The sequence below is a fragment of the Bicyclus anynana genome, chromosome 12 (genome assembly GCF_947172395.1).
Source record: "Bicyclus anynana chromosome 12, ilBicAnyn1.1, whole genome shotgun sequence".
Classification (NCBI taxonomy): Eukaryota; Metazoa; Arthropoda; class Insecta; order Lepidoptera; family Nymphalidae; genus Bicyclus; species Bicyclus anynana.
Genome location: NC_069094.1, coordinates 3,217,777 through 3,238,968, shown reverse-complemented (window position 1 = coordinate 3,238,968; position 21,192 = coordinate 3,217,777). Strand labels below are relative to the sequence as shown.

At 35.0% G+C, this 21,192-nt stretch overlaps 1 protein-coding gene across 1 annotated transcript; it reads right to left on the bottom strand.

Annotated features, from left to right (window-relative positions):
* Window positions 1-8,504: 8,504 nt before the first annotated feature.
* On the bottom strand, window positions 8,505-19,649 carry LOC112043459 (terpene synthase-like). Its single transcript, XM_024078867.2, has 9 exons — window positions 19,608-19,649; window positions 15,850-16,004; window positions 14,927-15,068; window positions 13,076-13,196; window positions 12,590-12,729; window positions 11,708-11,743; window positions 11,315-11,414; window positions 9,618-9,745; window positions 8,505-9,047 (listed from the first exon to the last, which is right to left on the bottom strand). Exons 1-9 carry the CDS (start codon window positions 19,647-19,649, stop codon window positions 8,979-8,981), a joined length of 933 nt encoding a protein of 310 aa, XP_023934635.2. The 3' UTR covers window positions 8,505-8,978.
* Window positions 19,650-21,192: the final 1,543 nt, after the last annotated feature.

Below are 21,192 nucleotides of genomic sequence, written 5' to 3'. Positions count from 1 at the left end.
AGTAAGTATGCTAACACTAAAAATAAAAAAATAAAAATTTTAATAAAAAAAATTCAACCGACTTCTAACTCAAAAATTAACTTAAACTAAAAGCAAAAAATAACATCTTGTATATGTGCTACCTCCTGATCAGTTTGAAGGCGGTGCCAATCCAGTGTTGTGTTTCAATTAAAGCTGTTTCTGAAAGAACCACAGAAATTTTGTAGTTTAAACGGGCTTGGCCACAGAATAAAAATCATACAGAATGAGTCTTTACAAGCAGCGTGGTGAAACCCATAAAAAATTACATCCCCATAGACAAACTTTTTTTTGATAATTTGTATTTCAAAACTTAACACTAACAACATTTACGTAATACATATATTCCATCTTATTTCTTTAGTTTTTGTAAAAATATTTAAAAACATAAGACGCCATTTTTCTTGAATAATAATAAAAGTTACTGATGGGACGTTTCGTGTCGTACAGACTCGAGAATGTATTCGTTTTTGAATTTTGTATTTGAAGCGGCTACGACACCATCGTCTTCCGTAAACTCTATCTGTCTATTATTGATTAATCTGTGACTATCACCAAAAGAATATAACATATTTAGTTAATTTCCTAAATACCTATCTATTTTTTATGCGCGAGCCATGTCGCGGGCAATGGCCAGCTTACTCTAAAACTCTTAAGCCTAATATTTTAATTCCTAATTTGTTAAGTTTTTATGATGGTACATTACCATAATTTTAAAGTTAAGAGTCAGTTACATCTCTTTGTCGATCTTTTAACGGTATAGTGAGAGGACCAATGATAATTTTACTAGCGGACGCCCGCGACATCGTCCGCGCGGAATTTAGTTTTTTTACAAATCCCTCAGGAACCATGGATTTTTCTAGGATAAAAAGTAGCCTATGTGTGTATCCATGCTATAATATATCTCAATACCAAATTCCAGCTAATTCGGTTCAGTAGTCGAGGCGAGAAAGAGTAACAAACATTCATATCATCAAAATCATCAGTTTTCGCAAATCTCGGGAAACCATGGATTTTTTCGTGATAAAAAGTAGCCTATGTGTTAATCTAGAGTAAAATCTATTTCCATTCCAAATTTAAGCTAATCCACTTCAGTAGTAGCAGCGTTAAAGAGTAATAAACATCCAAACATACATCCAAACATCTATACAAACTCGCGTTTATAATATTTGTAGGATACTATAGATCTATTACGTCCATACAAAATCGTTTATTCCCCGTGGTCCCTGCGCCGTAGTCCCTGCAGCTAGATAGCTAGCAGCAATAGAATACTGCCGAATTAAAAATATGTTGTGATCAATATTATACTCGATTTTTTTTAATAAGTCGGGAATACTTTTGTCGTATTTTTATTGATTAAATATCTTATTAACCGACTTCAAGAAAAGGAGGTTCTCAATTCTACGCGTATGATAAATTTTTTTTCCCCTTTTTTTATTTTTTTTTCATTTTTTTAATTAATTTTTTTATTTTTTTTTTTTATTTTTTTTAATTTTTTTTTTAAATTTAAATTTAGTAACAAACATTAATACCACCATAATCATCAGTTATTCGCAACTCGTTTTTTTCAAAATCTTTTAATTTAATAAGGAAAAATTAATAAATAAATTTCGGAATAGAAATAATATACCCTGTGTAGTCCAGTAGTATCCAGGGTATTATCTATCTTTGTTTTAAATTTCAGCCAAAACGGTTCATTAGTTGAGGCGTTAATGTTACTTTTTAAATTTAAATATACAAACATCCATACAAACTTTCGCCAGAGTAAATACAGAGTAAAGATCTTTCGCGTTTATATTTTTTTTTTTTTTATTCTGTATAAGTTAGCCCTTGACTACAATCTCAACTGATGGTAAGTGATGATGCGATCTAAGATGGAAGCGGGCTAACTTTTTAGGAGTAGGATGACAATCTACACCGCTTTCGGTTTCTAAATCGCTTGGCGGTACGTCTTTGTCGGTAGGGTGGTAACTAGCCACGGCGGAAGCCTCCCACCAACCAGACTTGGCCCAATTAAGAAAACCTCAATCACCCCAGCCGGGGATCGATTCCAGGACCTCCGTCTTGTAAGTCCACTGCGCATAGCACTGCGCCACGGAGGCCGTCATAAAATATTAATAGGATAGTAGGATTCCTTCCTTAGGTCTCACGGGCCCAAGTCAAATTTGATGATTATCATAACAAAAATTGCCATTACTTAGAAACCCAAAAAATCCAAAGCCAAAATTGGTGTGAAATATATTTCAAACAAATCTATACTAATATTATAAAGAGGTAAAGTTTGTAAGTTTGTAAGTTTGTAAGTTTGTAACAATTTTTTGAAATGGGGTAATCTTCGGAACTACTGGACCGATTTTAAAAATTCTTTCACCAGTAGAATGCTACGTTATCGGGGAGTGCTATAGGCTATATTTTATATTTCTATCATATATAACTACTGAGATATCGCGGGTTTGCTCTTACAGGTCAGACCGAAAAACTTACTTATTCGCATGCGCTGCCTCAACCATTGCGTATAACTGAAATAAATGTATGGAGGCTTTTTGAACCTTTAAAAGTTCTACAAAAAAGTCCGCGACACCATATATCTATCTTTTATATTTTAGCAGATATAGTACCTTTAGTACTTTAATAAATTATTTAAATTTTAAACTAAGGTTTACGTCATTATTTACACAACTAAACTTAAATCCTTATCAAAATAAATGATTTAATAATCACAAGGATATTATAGAGATAAGATTTGCCCTTTACAGTATGTTAATTAGTTATATAGTTTCGGAGATAATACAAAATTTCTGAAAGTCGCAGAAATGCCGCTATATGACGCCCCGCGGTTTCAATTACGTGGTTCCCGTTCCCGTATGAATATGAGGACCAAACATAGCCTATGACACTCGCAAATAATGTAGCTTTCTATTGGTAAAAGAATTTTCCAAATCGGTCCAGTAGATCCAGAGATTACCCCCGACAACCACACAAACTTTACCTCTTTATAGTATTAGCATAGAAGTCGCTTGGGAAATTATAGTCTTTTGGTCATAGCACCACGCACAAAAGGCTGGACCAATTTTGCTGAAAGTAGGGATAGGATAGAGGTAGGGAAGGGGTAGGATAGAGGTAGGGTAGGGGTAATTTAGGGAAAGTGTAGGGTAGGGTAGGGTAGGGTACGGATAAGGTAGGGGTAGTGTAGGGTAGGGGCAAGGTAGAGGTAGGGGGAGGATATGGAACGTATAGGGTAGGGTAGGGTGGGGGTAGGGTACGGGTAGGGTAGGGGTAGGATACGGGTAGGGTAGGGTTAGGGTAGGGATAAGGTAGGGGTAGGGAAGGGTTAGGGTTAGTGGTAGGGTAGGAGTAAGGTAGGGGTAGGGTAGGGGTAGATTAGGGGTAGGGTAGGATAGGGTATGGATAGGTTACGGGTAGGGTTAGGGTAGGGTAAGGTGGGGGGAGGGAAGGGTTAGCGTTAGCGGTAGGGTAGGAGTAAGGTAGGGGTAGGGTAGGGTAGGGTAGGGTTGGGTAGGTTTACGAGCAGGGTAAGGTAGAGGTAGAGAAGTTTACATCAATTTTTACGCGGACGAAGTCGCGGGCGTCCGCTAGTTAAAAATAAGGGTATATAATAGCGTCTCTAGTCATTTTACGACTAATAATAATTATTTTAATTAACTCGTTCTTAAATTAATGATAATAAACTTGATGAGAAAAATTAGATAGATAAGAATTACACATTAATTACACATAATTAACATACATTAATTATGAAGAAAGTTTTATTAAAACACAAAAGTACAACTAAACTAATAAAATAGACAAACATTAAAATAAATTAAATACTTAAAAATAGCGGGTAGGCGGGTAGGGATGACAGCAAAATGACCGCTACACATAACTTATTACGTTACGAATAAGTCTTCAGATATCTCCTATATATATGAGTATCCTAATAACATAACTTGATTTTTAACCGACTTCAAAAAGGAGGAGGTTCTCAATTCGGTCGGTATTTTTTTTTTTTATGTATGTATACCGATTACTCAAACACGCGTGGACCGATTTCAAAAATTCTTTTTTTGTTTGAAACTGTATAGTCCCCATTTGGTCCCATTGCCATCATGTCAAGATCTGATGATGGAATCCTGAAGAAATTGAGGGGAACTTTCGAAAATTATATGGGTGTCTAGTGTGTTCGTAAACTTTTCCATTTAGTACTTTTAAGCACTACAATTTCATGAAGGTTTGAAATCGATCTGATGATGGAGCCATAAAACAGACGAGGGAACTCCTCGACGATTTACAGCAGTTACCTTGTGTTTGGGCTTGATTCATTAGTATTAATGAGAACTTTCCACATAGATAGGTTGTAACTGTCATTAAGGGGTTTGGTGATGAAGACCAAGGACAATTAAGGGAACTCCTTAACAGTTTACAGTAACTACCTTGTGTTTGGCCTTGATTAATTCGTATTGCTGAGAACTTTCTACCTAGATGAGTTGTGCCTGTTATTAGGGGTCTGATGATGAAGACCAAGGTCAATTAAGGGAACCCCTTAACAGTTTACGGTAGCTACCTTGTGCTTGGGCTTGATTTATTTGTATTGCTGAGAATTTTGTACCAAGATGTGTTGTGACTGTCATTAGGCGTCTGATGTATTCGTTTGAGATGAAATTTTACACTAAAAATGGAAAAATAATAAAAATTTTAATAAAAAAATACAACCGACTTCAAAACCTAAAAACGTACCCACTAAACTAAAAAGCGAAAATTAACATCATAATATGTTCTACCTGCTGATCAGTATGAAGGCGGTGCTTAGCCGGTGTTGTCTTAATTTAAGCCATTTCTGACAGGACCACATGAACACACTGTCTGCAAAATCTAAATCTATAAGATATTCTCACATGGCTTGAATTAATACATCACCGGCTTAGCACCGCCTTCATACTGATCAGCAGGTAGAACATATTATGATGTTATTTTTCGCTTTTTAGTTTAGTGGGTACGTTTTTAGGTTTTGAAGTCGGTAGTATTTTTTTATTAAAATTTTTATTATACATAATAGTATAAGTTACCTAACAGTGGCGAACGATGGAATTTAGACGGAGGTGAGCCGCCCCAAAGAAAAAATTATAAAGCGTGATACAAACTCTAGTTCTCATATATCTAGATATAGTAAAACAATGAATATGCGTGGATTTCTAAAGGTATAATAATTATAAGAGGTAACAAACACTAAAAAAAAGTGTGTGTCAGCTCCGACGCATGAATGGTGTTTACTCTTACAGATCGACTGTGTAAATAGGTGTATGTCGCCCTGCAGCAAACATTATGTACGTGGCAATATCTACGCCTGAAAAGTGAAAGGTGCGCAATCGAGGAGCAGTAGGCCGCGGCGTGCGCGCTCGCCAACAGAATGCACAGATAAATTGAACGATTTGCCCTTATATATTGTACGGAGATAATAATTATTACGACGGAGGCATACACTAAGGGTTCATTTACACGAGCAGCAACTGCTACCGAAGACTGCAGTCGACTGCAGTCGGCGACGTCTCGGCGGCAGTCGCTGACTGCAGTCGTCGGGAGCAGTTGCTAATCGTGTAAGTATAATGAAGTCGCTAAATTTACCTAACTTTTTATTTATGTTCACAAGTGCTGAATAATGAAAGTAGTCAGTTCTACCTAATTATTTTAATGGTCGTTTATAATTATTATAATGATCCATCTACGGGTTGCATTATCAGTAAACAATAAACTTGTTTTTGTTCCAGGTAAAACACGCACGGTACATGGATAGAGTGGAGTGTAATTTCCGATCAACAAGTAACAACATGACATTGCTTTATTGTGCGTATAATTTAATTTATAATTAATTTTCTTTATGCGCTGGTTTTAATTACAGATAAATAAAATTCATAATTGACGCAAAATACGTTATTATGAGAATATCAGAATACCTTGAAAAAAATTCGTATTTTTCTGTGAAAACAGTATTAAAAATACAGCCACAGATTATTAAATAAGAGTTGTCGTCAAAGACCTTATACTTATAACAAGACTGTGCACCTAAAATTTTTGCTAAGCTAAAATGAGATCTAGTGTTATTGACTTGACTCGAGGTTGCTATTTCTTTATAGGTGATAGCTAGCAAAAAGCGGTCCTGGCGAGAGGGCTCCCAATGGTTGTGTGTCCTTGCCTGACGTCTTGCCAGCTTAACTAATTATTGGGCTTGGTAGAAATGGTAGAAAATTTTATATTTTGCATCTTTATGATTTACCAAAACAAACAATCCATAATCTTTGAAACTTATTTTAATATTTATACGGTTTATATAAATAATAATTATTTCGTTGTATTTAAATCTTAATCTATTAAAACTGAGTAAAAGTAATACTTAAAAGTTTTAGACTGGTAATATTAAATGCAAGATGGTGGTTTGTTTTTGTTTACTTGTTTGGTTAGTTTTCGTGCTTTGATTTGCGATTTCATAAATTTTCTTATTTAACCTGTATGTTTTTCATGAAAAATGGTAAATTCATATTGTGACAGGGTGCACAAAAGAGTCTTATCCTGGTAGCAGCTTTTCTTTCCACGGGAAAGTGAAAACAACAATAATATTCTTTAGGGTCACCATGAAATAAGTAGATCAAAGATTTTTCAAGTTTCGTACTGTCACAGTAGATATACTGTGGCACTGTGGTCTCGTAGTAATAGTTAGGTAGATACTAGATAAGTACCGACTTACTTTAAATTACCTTGAAGATTTAAATCTTGCAACGCCTTTTTCACATAATTTTAATAATAATTTTTACTCGAAAATTAATACGTTTTGTGTTTGTACAAATATAACTTTAAACAAAATTCAGTTTAGATTTTTTTTAAATATTAAATTACGATCTTTGCCTGTCCCCGAATTTAGTTGGGGAAAATTAAAAAAAAATATACTTAACTCTTCACAGCTGATGACAGCAGTTCTAATTTTAAAGTTCATTCCGGCCCTTAATTGCCTTAATTCCGGTGGGAAGTAATTTGTATGAGTTATTCCCTCCCTATGGTGGGAAGCAGCATTTTCCACCCAATACTCAGATCAAAACAACACTACTTTCCGAGTATGAGAAATGAAAAAAAATATTCCAATTTAAGTCTTTCTTTTAATCCAAGTGTAAGTGAGCACATTCTAAAATAATATATTTTTACTCACAATAAATTAGGTAGATTTAGGTAGCATAGTTATGTAGCATCAATATTTATTAGTATACTTATACAATCGTTTTTACAAGCAATTTGTACTGTGTCCTGTTTTGTCATGGTCACCTAATTAGAAAAGGACACACAACCATGGAGAGCCCTCTCGCTCGGATCGTTTTCTTCGCCATAGTGCACAGTCTAGTTAGTAAGTATAAGGTCTTTGGTTGTCGTCGACAGTGATTGATGCACCTCATTTCCAGCCTCTGCCGCGCGCCCCCGTCGCCCGCATACCATGGGAGTGTTATCAACGAATATGCCAAGCTATACCATATGTTTTCTGTGGCTATACCACAGTATAACCAGTAATGACAAGATAATATCATGACTTCATACTAAAGGTCGAAACGCGAGCTATACCTACGCACCTCGTACGTGGGGTGATCGTGGGGTGAAGACCGTTGCGACTGTGCCGCGGTGACGAACGCAGTGTATTGGATTTTTTAATTATGAAGACTAGGAAAAATGTTATTTTTTTAAAAAGTTTGATTAATATTTTGTATTCTAAAGGCATAATTTAAATATATATATATATATATATATATATATATATATATATATAAATAAATGCTTAAATGATAAAATTGTGTAAATAGGTAAATGGCGTAAACGGTAATATAATATTATTAAATAATTATTTATTAACTTCTTCATTTAGGTTGTTTTCTTTGATTATTATGTAATACATAGATTTAAATCTTATGACATGTATTTTTGGTATACATGTATTTTAATGTAATAAAGAAGTTAAGTAAAGAACGAAAGAAAGAATGAAAGAAAGAAAGAAAAGTTTATTCAGAATACACATCATACAAAGAAAAGAGAGAAAAAAAAAAACAATGAATTAAATACATTGCAACTTGCATGATGTGATCCTAAAAGGGTCACCACTCAGCATATTGCAGTGACCGTAAGGATACCGCGCTGATCTTCCGTGGAGATAAAGAAGTTGTTTGAATTTAACAACATTATTGTGTTGCTCATACTTTAATGTATTTGAATAAAAAGAGTAAAGAGCCAGCTGATATTAATATACCTATCTAGATTTTTTTATTAAACTACTAGCGAACCCGGTCAATCTCAATTTGTTTTTTGTAGTTCCTTCCCTACATGCCAAGTCAGGATCAATTTTTTATCGTCTATGCTATAGTGTGGGGGTATCGTTATCGGTATTTTTGTGCATTACATAAGGGATTAAAGTGCTAACATAATCTACGGAACCCTACACTGCGCGTGGCCTGACACGCACTTGACCGATTTTTTATTATTTGGTCACCTAGTGTGGTGGTAATACCTAGATGGCATAACGAAAATAAATATATGAAGGTCCTTCAAGATCATTGATTAGCCTTATTTAAATCTACCAATCAAAAAACAACACGCATTTTATTAATCACTTCCTATTTTACTACAATTTACAAAGTATTTTATTTGTTTATTTAAAAAAAGTATATTTACAATCACATAACTAAATGGAAACACAAAGTTGGCAAATGTAATTAAAATGCTGGAGGCGGGCAGCCCTATCACATGTGTACGGAGCGCGCGGCTGTAGGTATTTATTTCAAAAATACGGCCGAGTTATTATACTGCTTGTTATATCTACTGTGGCTATACCTTCATCTTTAATTTATTGGTTGATAAACATTCCACATCGAGTTTGGCTTAGTGTAGCAGAGTACTCTTAGAAGAAATTTGTTTCTATTATCATGCTTATTGTCCTAATGTTTCCAAGACATAAGATCATCCAGCACCGCCTCCATGTCAGGGTTACCACCAAGACGAGCCACCTGAGAAACAAAAATTAACTAATCACTTAGAAATTATAGTGAAAGATAATATCATGTGATGGATACTCGGAAATATGTGTATGGTATATGTATGGTTTATGATTTTCATGCAGTTCTCACAAATAAACAGAGTAATAGAAAGGTACGAGGAACGTATTTATCGGTATATACCTGATTTGTCAGGACTTTGAGTAAATGAATTGAATTATGACGATAAAATCGACTCGAATCGATTATCCTTTAATGCAGATTATAAGCGTATCTCCACAGATATGCGTACACGCGCGCCCTGCCCACTTCGTACCTACTTCTATCAACTGAAACTGACGCTTTGGCGTTTCCTATGTTCTGTTTTATCAATGACTAGCTAATCCCGCGCAGCTATACCCACGTGGTTCCCGTTCCCGTGAGAAAACGAGGATAATATATAGCCCTTCCTCAAGAAATGGGCTATCTAACACTGAAATAATTTTTCAAATCGGACCAGAAGTTTCTGAGATCAGCACGTTCAAACAAACAAACTCAAAAGCTTTATAATATTAATATAGATGAGAACTATGAATTACGTACCTCATCCCTAGCCGTTCGGTCCAGGTCTACCAGCATGTTGTGTGTGTACGTCAAACTCCCGGCTCTGTCCAGTAGAGACACGCAATACTTTTTCATCTCGACATCGTGGGTCCTTTGCCGGAGAATATCTTTGTGACGTTCAGGAAATTAATCAATATCAGTTGTTTAAGATACTCTGGATCCGTAAGACAATCGATAGTTGGTCGACATTTTTTGGTACGAGTATTTGAGGCAAGCTGAAAATATAGTCCTTTATAATTGTATAATCGAATGCAATCTGTATGACGTTTTGGTAATCCGTAGCGGCGCCGCTACGCGTATGATAAAAAAATTTAATTTTTAACCGACTTCAAAAAGGAGGAGGTTCTCAATTCGGTCGGTATTTTTTTTTTTATGTATGTACACCGATTACTCAAAGACGCCTGGACCGATTTCAAAAATTCTTTTTTGTTTGAAACAGTATAGTCCCCATTTGGTCCCATTGCCATCATGTCAAGATCTGATGATGCAATCCTGGAGAAATTGAGGGGAACTTTCGAAAATTATATGGGTGTCTAGTGTGTTCGTAAACTTTTCCATTTAGTACTTTTAAGCACTACAATTTCATTAAAGGTTTAAAATCGATCTGATGATGGAGCCATAAAACAGGCGAGGGAACTCCTCGGCGATTTACAGCAGTTACCTTGTGTTTGGGCTTGATTAATTTGTATTAATGAGAACTTTCCACATAGATAGTTGTGACTGTCATTTAGGGGTTTGGTGATGAAGACCAAGGACAATTAAGGTAACTCCTTAACAGTTTACAGTAACTACCTTGTGTTTGGCCTTGATTAATTCGTATTGCTGAGAACTTTCTACCTAAATGAGTTGTGTCTGTTATTAGGGGTCTGATGACGAAGACCAAGGTCAATTAAGGGAACCCCTTTACGATTTACGGTAGCTACCTTGTGCTTGGGCTTGATTAATTTGTATTGCTGAGAATTTTGTACCAAGATGGGTTGTGACTGTTATTAGGGGTCTGATGTATTCGTTTGAGATGAAATTTTACACTAAAAATGGAAAAATAATAAAAATTTTAATAAAAAAAATACAACCGACTTCAAAACCTAAAAACGTTATCATTAAACTAAAAAGCGAAAAATAACATCATACCTGCTGATCAGTATGAAGTCGGTGCTTAGCCGGTGTTGTCTTAATTTAAGCCATTTGAAACAACACTATAAGATATTCTCACATGGCTTGAATTAATACATCACCGGCTTAGCACCGACTTCATACTGATCAGCAGGTAGAACATATTATGATGTTATTTTTCGCTTTTTAGTTTAGTGATAACGTTTTTAGGTTTTGAAGTCGGTTGTATTTTTTTTATTAAAATATTCAATTATTTTGTTATGTGCACATACTGTTTTAAGTGCTTTAAGCATCACGCTGAAACTACTGAATGAATTTCAATGAAACTTGGCACAATGTCCTTAAATTTTCAAAATATCTTCAATGTATAGAATTTGACCTATTACAGTTTTATTATTTATTTATTTATTAATATTATAAAGCAAAACGGATTCGTGGTTTTAAAATGGCGACCTTGGGACCGCAAATTACCCCAAAGGAGGGACAAGGACGATATCACCTATCATAGGCCTACGTCAATACGGCGGAAAATGGCTGAAAAAGAAGAAAATTAAAAAGGATACTCAAAATCTCCCCTTTTTCCGGCGAATTCATCGCATGTATGACAGGCAAACTGAACTTGCCCTCCGTAATGTCTTCGCAAAAACTGGCGTCTTTTCGTGCCTTGAAAGAAATTGAACATCAGTAGTATCAATACATGTAGTATTCATAGAAGAAGGCGTTACCATATACTTATATTTTACTGCTAGTAGATGCATTCCGGAGCCGCTGGATGCTGGCGGCTTGAGACCGCAAGAGGCACATGTCATATGTTTTCTCATTACAATAAGAGGTACCATTTTAACTTTTTTTTTTTAAATTTGATTATTAGTTTTATTTTATATATTTTTTTATTCTAATTTATGAGTAATATGAAAGTTCTCAATCTTAAAATTAAATAAAGAAATAATAATTACCTGTTTATCTTCGAATCCCGGCCACTCTTCTAGAGCCTGCAAATGAAAATAAAAAGAAGTTAGGTTATTAATAAAATTTATTATCACTAATATAAGAACTAAATAATCATAATTATTATTCATAATTAGCAAAGAAATGGGCCCCTCTACAAACAGAACCAAGATAAAACTGATGATCATAGACTGCACCAATAAATTGCAGCTTACGGGTTTACTGAATTTGAAGTTGTGCAAAATTTTTTATATCTGGGATCCAGCACCAGTAATACCAGCTCGTGCGAAACTGAAATCCGAAGAAGAAACGGAATGGCCAAAAGCGCCATGTCTCAGCTGCATAGAACGTTGAAAGATAGAAACATCTCTATAAATACAAATCCGCTGATCGGCATCCCATAGATGTGTTGCTAGAGAAGAATGCACGTGTTAAATGACTAGCGATTTATACCCTCATTTACAATTTGTTTGTTGGTAAAGGAGATGGTCCATTTTAGGTCCACTCTTGTACCCCGTATCATTAAAATTTAAAAAAACACAAGGGTTTTATTAAAATTTATTAAAAAGAAATAAATAAAATTAAAACCCAAGTTTTTGAGTTATATCAAGATGGCGCCCATAGAGCAACTATGACATGACAATTGACAGCAAACGTCAAATCGATTACTGTAATGAAAACGTCATCAATCCGCCATTATTACCCATAGTAATGTTGCAATTCTTGGGAGATAATGAATATTATTTCGTAAGAATCAAAGTAAATTGATTATACAAATCAAAAATAGTTGAAAAAAATATCTTCTTTTATTTCCGCTAGAGTACAATGACTGGACCTGGGCTCCATACAATTTTGGACCATCTCCTTTCAAAAAAATTGCTGCTCGTTACCTCCTGCTGCGTCAGGTTGCAGTAATCGTCCCTGATCTGGAAGTAGAGCCCCATGTGAAGCGCCAGCTTGCTCAAGTCGTGCTCGTATTGGCTGAACTGTTGGCACAGGCGTACTGCTAACGAGAACATGTGGCCCGTTTCTGCATATTAATAGAAAATAATACGTAGTTATTGTTCGTCCCCAAATAATTATACTCAATATCAACAGAACAATGAGCCTTTTTGCTGTAAAGGTTTCACAAAAAATTGCTAAGACCAGCACCGGATAAAATGTAAAATTATAGTAAGTGACAATTTCAGCAGAAGTAACATTTTCAAAGGGTCAAATTCTTTGGAGGGTTGGTGGGAGGTAAAGATTTAGTGTAACCGACAACATCTTTATCGTAAATGTAAAAGGATTTGATATTTTGTAGTTTGATATTTTGTAGTAGTACATTAGTTAATATGGAAACGTAAAGCAAAAAAAAATACTTTCATTCGACTTACTCTGCATGAGCATATCTTTGTATTCCTCTTCCGTCGGACAGATAAAGTTGTCCCGCCAATAAATATCAATCCCCTGGCCACGAATTACTTCAAGGAAATCGTCGGAGAATATTTCTGTCGCCTGAAATACGCATAAAATCAATTTACTTTGAACCCCCGGTGATGTATGCAGAAATCAGGGTCACTACTCACTGTGCCACGCGGCCGTCGTCTAAATATTTAAAATGAAAAAACAATGGAAAAAAACATGAAACATAGTAAAAACAACACATTTTAATTGCTACAAAGTATATAATATACGTCATGTAAGTAAATATACAGTAGAATATACACATAAAATAATGAAAATAAAATTACAGAAAACGGTAACTTTATTCTTTAGAAACTATAGTAGATTGTTATACGAGGGGCTAAAAAGACCCATTATATACGAGGTATTTTTAGGGCCCGAGACGAAGGCGAGGGCCGCCTAAATAGAAACCGAGTTTATAATGGGTTTAGCCCCACGTGTTACAACTCTGCTTTTCACTACGATTGCGAGAAAATAAAATAGTTTAGTACAATATTCAATGATTTATTTTAATTGAAAATTAAATGTACAAAGTCTACAATTTTGGATATTAAGGGAGATGCTTTTACCCGGTAACATAATTTCCGACTACTTTGAAGATGAATAATGAATATATGAGGTAAACGTGGGAGATAATAGTTTAAAAAACTCCTTTCGTAAGTGAATCCATTCGTTGTTGTTTTCTTCACTTATTAAATTTTTCGTAGGTATCGTAGGTAAGTATTTAAGTAAATGCGTCTCGACTTTGATGGTAACAGATTGAAAATTTCATCCATCTCCAAATTAGAATCACCATTCTCACTAGACGAAGACAACAATAACAGTTATGGTTGAAAAATATGTTACGGTCACAAATTTACAATGAATTTCGGAAAAAAATCAAGTGTACACACTTGATTTTTTTCTCTAATAATACATTATTCACGCCAATTGTTTTTTAAATTCTCGCTTTTTAATTTTATTTTTTTCACATGAGAAAAAGGCAAAGGTATTACACCGTAAAGGATGTCCCATGTCTTCAAATCTCGCTCTATTCGCAACTCAATAAAAATTAAATAAAAAAATAAACGCATTCCACAGACAAGAACGCTGCATTTCATTCCAATTTAAAGTTTTTTATTTATTTTTCAAAACAATCAGGGCCTTACCTATAATGATTCTATTTTCGAATAAAACCTCCTCCGTTTTATAGTAGGCTATTACTTGGCTAGTACTCGTAACAGACAAGAATTAAAAAAAAACAAAATTACTTTAGCCCCTAGAGGCTAATATGCTTTGTTTAGCCCCGCTGTGGAGTGGTAATATGACAGTGTTTTTGAGCAAGAGTAGTGAAAATATGATTTATATTGTTTTAACAATATCTATCTATAATAAATAATTAAAAAATACTTCATACGACTTCAAAAACACAAGTGTATTCAGGAAACTAATAAGCGAAAGAAAACATTATAATATTTTCTATTAACTGATCACTTTGAAGGACCACCTTCAAAGTGATCAGTTAATAGAAAATATTCCATTAATAATTGTACCATTGGCACCAGCCAATGGTACAATTATTAATGGATAGACTATCAATCGTCCTCTGTTTTCCATTAGGGATCGAATTGATTTTTTAATTTTATACGAGACATTTTCAGAATACACCCTTTCCAATAAAAAATAATTATCAAAATCGGAGAAAAAGACAAAAACAAACAATTTTTTTTTCATTCAGTAAACAAATGGGTGAAGGTCGTTCCTAATTCGGATCTTAGACTAGTACTAGTATCTCAGATTACCTTAAGGCCTGACTCCAACATTCGCTGCAGCACGAGGAACATGACATGGAGCGACGTGTTGACGGTGAGCGGCACTCCGAACACACAGTGCGCTGACGGCAGACCACGCCGCACTGTGGAGTTGTCTTGAATGTCGTCAATCCTTGAAAGAATACATAGTTTTAAGAATTCCTAGGACATCATCATCATCCTCATGACCTTCCTCAAATTGATGTTTCGTGGTCAGATAGAGAAAAAACTCTTTCGATCTCATGAAATATTTTTAAGATACAGGTGTCTTGAGAATTTATATTAAGAATCTTTGTAACAGTTGTGTAGGAATCGTAAGGATAGATGATATTAATTCCAATACTCCTAAGTTTCACAAAGGTGTCAGGCAGGGTCGTGTGCGTTCTCCTGTCCTGTTCAATATTTACGATGAATACATATATTATGAGACTCTTGAAAAGTGGGATGGTGGCATAAGCATTGGTGTAGTAAAATTAACCAATTTGCAATAAGCTGACGACACAACTCTTTTAGCAGGATCACAGACCGAAATGAAAAACCTATTGGACAGGATGGTTTAAGTGAACATACAGCAATGTGCCATTGTGTAGCATGTTGACAGTGTCGACGATGTGTCGCAGCTTGTCGTCGCGCACACGCAGCCAGTAGTTGAAGGCGAGGGCGATCTTGACGCGCAGTTGTTTGCCGCGCATGCGCAGCAGATGCGTGTACGGAGCCAGTAGCTCCTGGAAACTGAACTTACAGCAAGGTGCCGTTGAGCAGCATGTTGACAGTGTCGACGATGTGCCGCAGCTTGTCGTCGCGCACACGCAGCCAGTAGTTGAAGGCGAGGGCGATCTTGACGCGCAGTTGTTTGCCGCGCACGCGCAGTAGATGCGTGTATGGAGCCAGTAGCTCCTGGAAACTCAACTTACAGCAAGGTGCCGTTGTGCAGCATGTTGACAGTGTCGACGATGTGCCGCAGCTTGTCGTCGCGCACACGCAGCCAGTAGTTGAAGGCGAGGGCGATCTTGACGCGCAGTTGTTTGCCGCGCACGCGCAGTAGATGCGTGTACGGAGCCAGTAACTCCTAGAAACAGAGGACGCTTTTTTAACCGACTTCAAAAAAAGCACTAAACTTCTCAATTCGATAAGTTTTTCTTGTGTAATTTATTACTTCGTCATTTATTAAGCAATTTTGTAAATTATTTTTTTGTTTCAAAGAGATTACCGATTCGATACCGATTTCGCTCAGTGACGTCCGAGACCACTGCTTATTATGATAAATAATAAATACTGTTTTTGTTGGTTATATCATGATTTCAAATTATTTACACCCACTAATAAAAATTAAAATATATTATAGATATTTAGATTTACATCGTGTCTTATATTAATTAATTAAAATATACATACTTATCTTATTTTTACTGGATTTATGGATGGACCAGATCGCTTTCATTTTTGGTAACATACCTACGCAATTACGAGTATCTCAATTATTGATGTAAAATAAGATAAAAAAATCTTTATATATTATTTATTTTAATTTATGTAGATCCCAAAATGCGGTTATAAACGTGTATAACAGGAAAATTGAAAGTCTATCTATTAGTCCTTCAATACTAGTATTAATTGATACTAATATTTGATTAATTAATAAAGATCAGATTAATACTAGTATTTGATTTAGGTAAATGCGAAACTACGTCTGTCTGTACGTGTATTTATATTACCTTTTCACATTTCATAAATAGGTAGGACACAGCTTAACTGCACGGCTATTCTCTAACGACGTTTTGTATAACTCGCAAGTGCGAGTTTCGTATTCACCGCTATCTTTCTCTTTCTATAGTATCGTGTTAAACAGAGAGAGATCTAGGTGAACTCTCGAACTCGCACTTGCGAGTTACAAAAATATCTTTAGAGAACAGCCGTGCTGATTTTGATGATTTGAAGTGATAACTTCATATTAAACTACTTCGTAATGTAACGCGTTACGATAGACACAGGTTTTTTGGTACCTTTATGTATTCTGTGGTATAGTGATAAATGGTAGGAGAGTGTTAAAGAGGAATTTATACTTTTTGTCGTGAAAATAAAGATAAGATTGGGATTAAATGTTTATATAATAATCTATACTAATATTATAAAGAGGTAAAGTTTGTAAGTTTGTAACAATTTTTTGAAATGGGGTAATCTTCGGAACTACTGGTCCGATTTTAAAAATTCTTTCACCAGTAGAATGCTACGTTATCGGGGAGTGCTATAGGCTATTTTATATTTTATATTTCTATCATATATAACTACTGAGTTATCGCGGGTTTTTCGGTCCGACCTGTAAGAGAATTACAGGTCGGACCGAAAAACTTACTTATTCGCATGCGCTGCCTCAACCATTGCGTATAACTGAAATAAATGTATGGAGGCTTTTTGAACATTTAAAAGTTCTACAAAAAAGTCCGCGACACCATATATCTATCTTTTATATTTTAGCAGATATAGTAGTACCTTTAGTACTTTAATAAATTATTTAAATTTTAAATTAAGGTTTACGTCATTATTTACACAACTAAAATTAAATCCTTATCAAAATAAATTATTTAATAATCACAAGAATATTATGTAGATAAGATTTGCCCTTGACAATATGTTAATTACTTAAATAGTTTCGGAGATAATACAAAATTTCTAAAAGACGCAGAAATTCCGCTATATGACGCCCCGCGCTTTCATTTACGTAGTTCCCGTTCCCGTGTGAATATGGAGATCAAACATAGCCTATGACACTCGCAAATAACGTAGCTTTCTATTGGTAAAACAATTTTCCAAATCGGTCCAGTAGATCCAGACAACCACACAAACTTTACCTCTTTATAGTATTAGCATAGAAGTCGCTTGGGAAATTATAGTCTTTTGGTCATTGCACCACGCACAAAAGGCTGGACCAATTTTGCTGAGGGTAGGGATAGGATAGAGGTAGGGAAGGGGTAGGATAGAGGTAGGGTAGGGGTAATTTAGGGAAAGTGTAGGGTAGGGTACGGATAAGGTAGGGGTAGTGTAGGGTAGAGGCAAGGTAGAGGTAGGGGAAGGCTATGGAACGTATAGGGTAGGGGAGGAGTAGGATAGGGGTAGGGTAGGGGTAGGGTACGGGTAGGGTAGGGTTAGGGTAGGGGTAAGGTAGGGGTAGGGTAGGGTAGGGTTGGGTAGGTTTACGAGCAGGGTAAGGTAGAGGTAGAGAAGTATACATCAATTTTTACGCGGACGAAGTCGCGGGCGTCCGCTAGTGTTTATACTATAAAAGTAAAGTATTTCATTTCATATATCCGTCTAAGCTAACTTGTGAACAATTTTTTTTTAAATAACTCTTTTCTTTTATAAAAATGTAACTTATAATATGTATTATAATGATGCTAATAATACTTGGACCTTGCCCACGAGATTACCGCCATGTGGAATGTTGAGTCAACTATTATTGTTCCGATAGTTGTTTTGTCAATGGTCTTATAGCGAAAAGCTTCGACCAACACCTTAAGATAGCTTTCGCTTAACTGTTGGATCAAGAGTCGGATACAAAAGGCAGTGATTCTTGAGACGGCGCGTATTGTGAGGAGGTTCCTCACTCTGGAGCCCTGACCACCGGTTGCTTGGGCACTCAAATGTCCCGCAGTGGGAGGGTGAATTTTTTCTTTTTATAAATTTTTAATAATGTTTTGTATCTTATACTTATATTGTTAAAAATTAAATAAAATAGAAGTAATAAATAAATGAGAGACATATTCTAATAATATAAACTATAATTATTACAATAGGATTAATTGGTAATTATTGGTTGTGTGCACATATTATTTGAGTGTTAGTTTTTTTTTTTTATTTGTAGTTTACTTTACGTAGTACGTACATTTATTTCAAGTATAGTAAGTTTATTTACACAACCTAAAACAATTATATTATTTTTAACCGACTTCAAAAAAAGGAGGAGGTTTCTCAGTTCGACCGTAGGTATAATATTTTTTTTTTGTGATAAGTTATATATTTTTTTTTTTATTGAGAAAGAATACAATAAGGAACTTAAGTTATTAATTGTAGTTTCCTTTTAATTTTAAATTCTTGTATGTTTATTTCTATTTTGTTGTAGGGTATTCATGTTTTTTTTTTTCTTTTTTTTTTAATTTATCCCCAAATTATGTCACTTACTCTTTAATTTGTTCAACTTTTAATTTTAAATGTTAGTACTACATAATAAATATCCTTTATGCATGATGTGGCTACATTTAACCCAAGTTTTAAAACAATTGTTACATATGATTTTGTTGATGGTCCAAATTAATAAATAAATAATGTTGTTTATGAATTTAATATAAGGGCTTGTGTAAAAATATAAGTAGGTATGTAATACTTATTTCAGCGTATTTCAATGTTATTACCGAAGTCGCGGGCGTCTGCTAGTGTATCTATACTAATATTATAAAGCTGAAGAGTTTGTTCGTTTGTTTGTTTGTTTGATTGAACGCGCTCAGGAACTAGTGGTCCGATTTGAAAAATTCTTTCAGTGTTAGATAGCCCATTTATCGAGAAAGGCTATAGGCTATATATTATCCCCGTATTCCTACGGGAACGGGAATCACGCGGGTAAAACCCCGCGGCGTCAGCTAGCATTATTATAACATAACAATAGCAAATATTAACTTACTTTTTCCATTTTTCGTTCACTGTTAGTAGTTTTGTTCTGCATAATGATAGTGATTATTGGGATACTAAAACAGACTAAGAGAAATCATTAGTGCCACAATATATATAGGCTTGGCTATGAGTATTTAAATGCGAATTTTTGTAATCCGAAACTTGAAACATTAATAAAAATAATAATAATAAAGTGAAATTAAAGAATTTATATTGAAGATTAATAAACATAATATATTCATATATGCAATTAGAATAAAAACGTTTTGTGTTAATTTTTAAAAACACGATTGCAAATACATCCTATCTTTATATATATACAAGCGGACGCCCGTGACTTCGTCCGCGTGGAAATCAACTATCATCACTATCACAGTTTTGACGAACTCAATGACACCTCATCCAATCCGTCCAGCCGCAGCCAGCAATGTCAAAAACCGTTCATGTTTTGCCTGTACGCCGTGCCAAAGAAATGGACATACATACACACATACAAACATACGCTCGAAAAATATTACTCTCCTTCTGACGCAGTCGGGTAAAAATATATACCTACCCGCCGATTTACCTTTAAAAATCTATGCATACATATATTCAGCATATATTCATTGTTTTATTGTATATAGATACGAGTATATGAGACACCGGAGTTTGTATCACTTTCCTTTATTTGGGACCGCTTAACTTCATCTAAATTCAATTCTTCGCCACTGCTATTTATACATTCTTATTTAGTTATATCGACATGGCAGGAACTGAATTACTACAGACGATTCAATAATACCTAGTGGTTAGGAAGCTATATTAAAAATGTATCCGCTGGTTAAATAGGCTATCTGGTCTATTCATTAACTTTGGTTTATACCTAATTTCGTCGTTATCAACCCATATTCTGCTCACTACTGTGGTCGAGTCTCTTCTCAGAATGATAGGGGATAGGTCAATAGTCCACCACGCTGGCCCAATGCGTATTGGCAGACTTCACACACGCAGAGAACTAAGAAAATTCTTTGGTATGCAGGTTTCCTCACGATGTTTTCCTTCACCGTTTGAGACACGTGATATTTAATTTTCTTAAAATGCACACAACTGAAAAGTTGGAGGTGCATGCCCCGGACCGGATTCGAACCCACCACCCTCCGGAATTAAAGGCATAGGTCATATCCTGGGCTATCACGTATCTATACATAATTATCTATACCTAATACCTAATTTAATTAACATCAAATTCACAAAACCGTATTTTTCGTGTACCTACCAAACTTATTTAACAAAAATCACAATAGCAAACACACTGGGTAGTAATTTTGGTCAGTTACCAATAAAATAAAAATTCAAAACCCCCGACACAAAAGCCCAAGTTCCATTTAAATAATAAAAAACCTATTTTAATAAAATAGAAATAATAATATCTGCCTATTTTGTTGATAAGGGAGGCATAAGATGAAAGACAAGCTGTTAGTTAATATTAAGGCTAAATTTTTAATTAAGTATAGTATTATACTTAATTCTAAAAAAAATGCTTCGCGTTGGGGGAGCGCTCCAAACCTAACAATCGGTTAGTGATATAGTTAACCGATGGACCTGCCAATGCA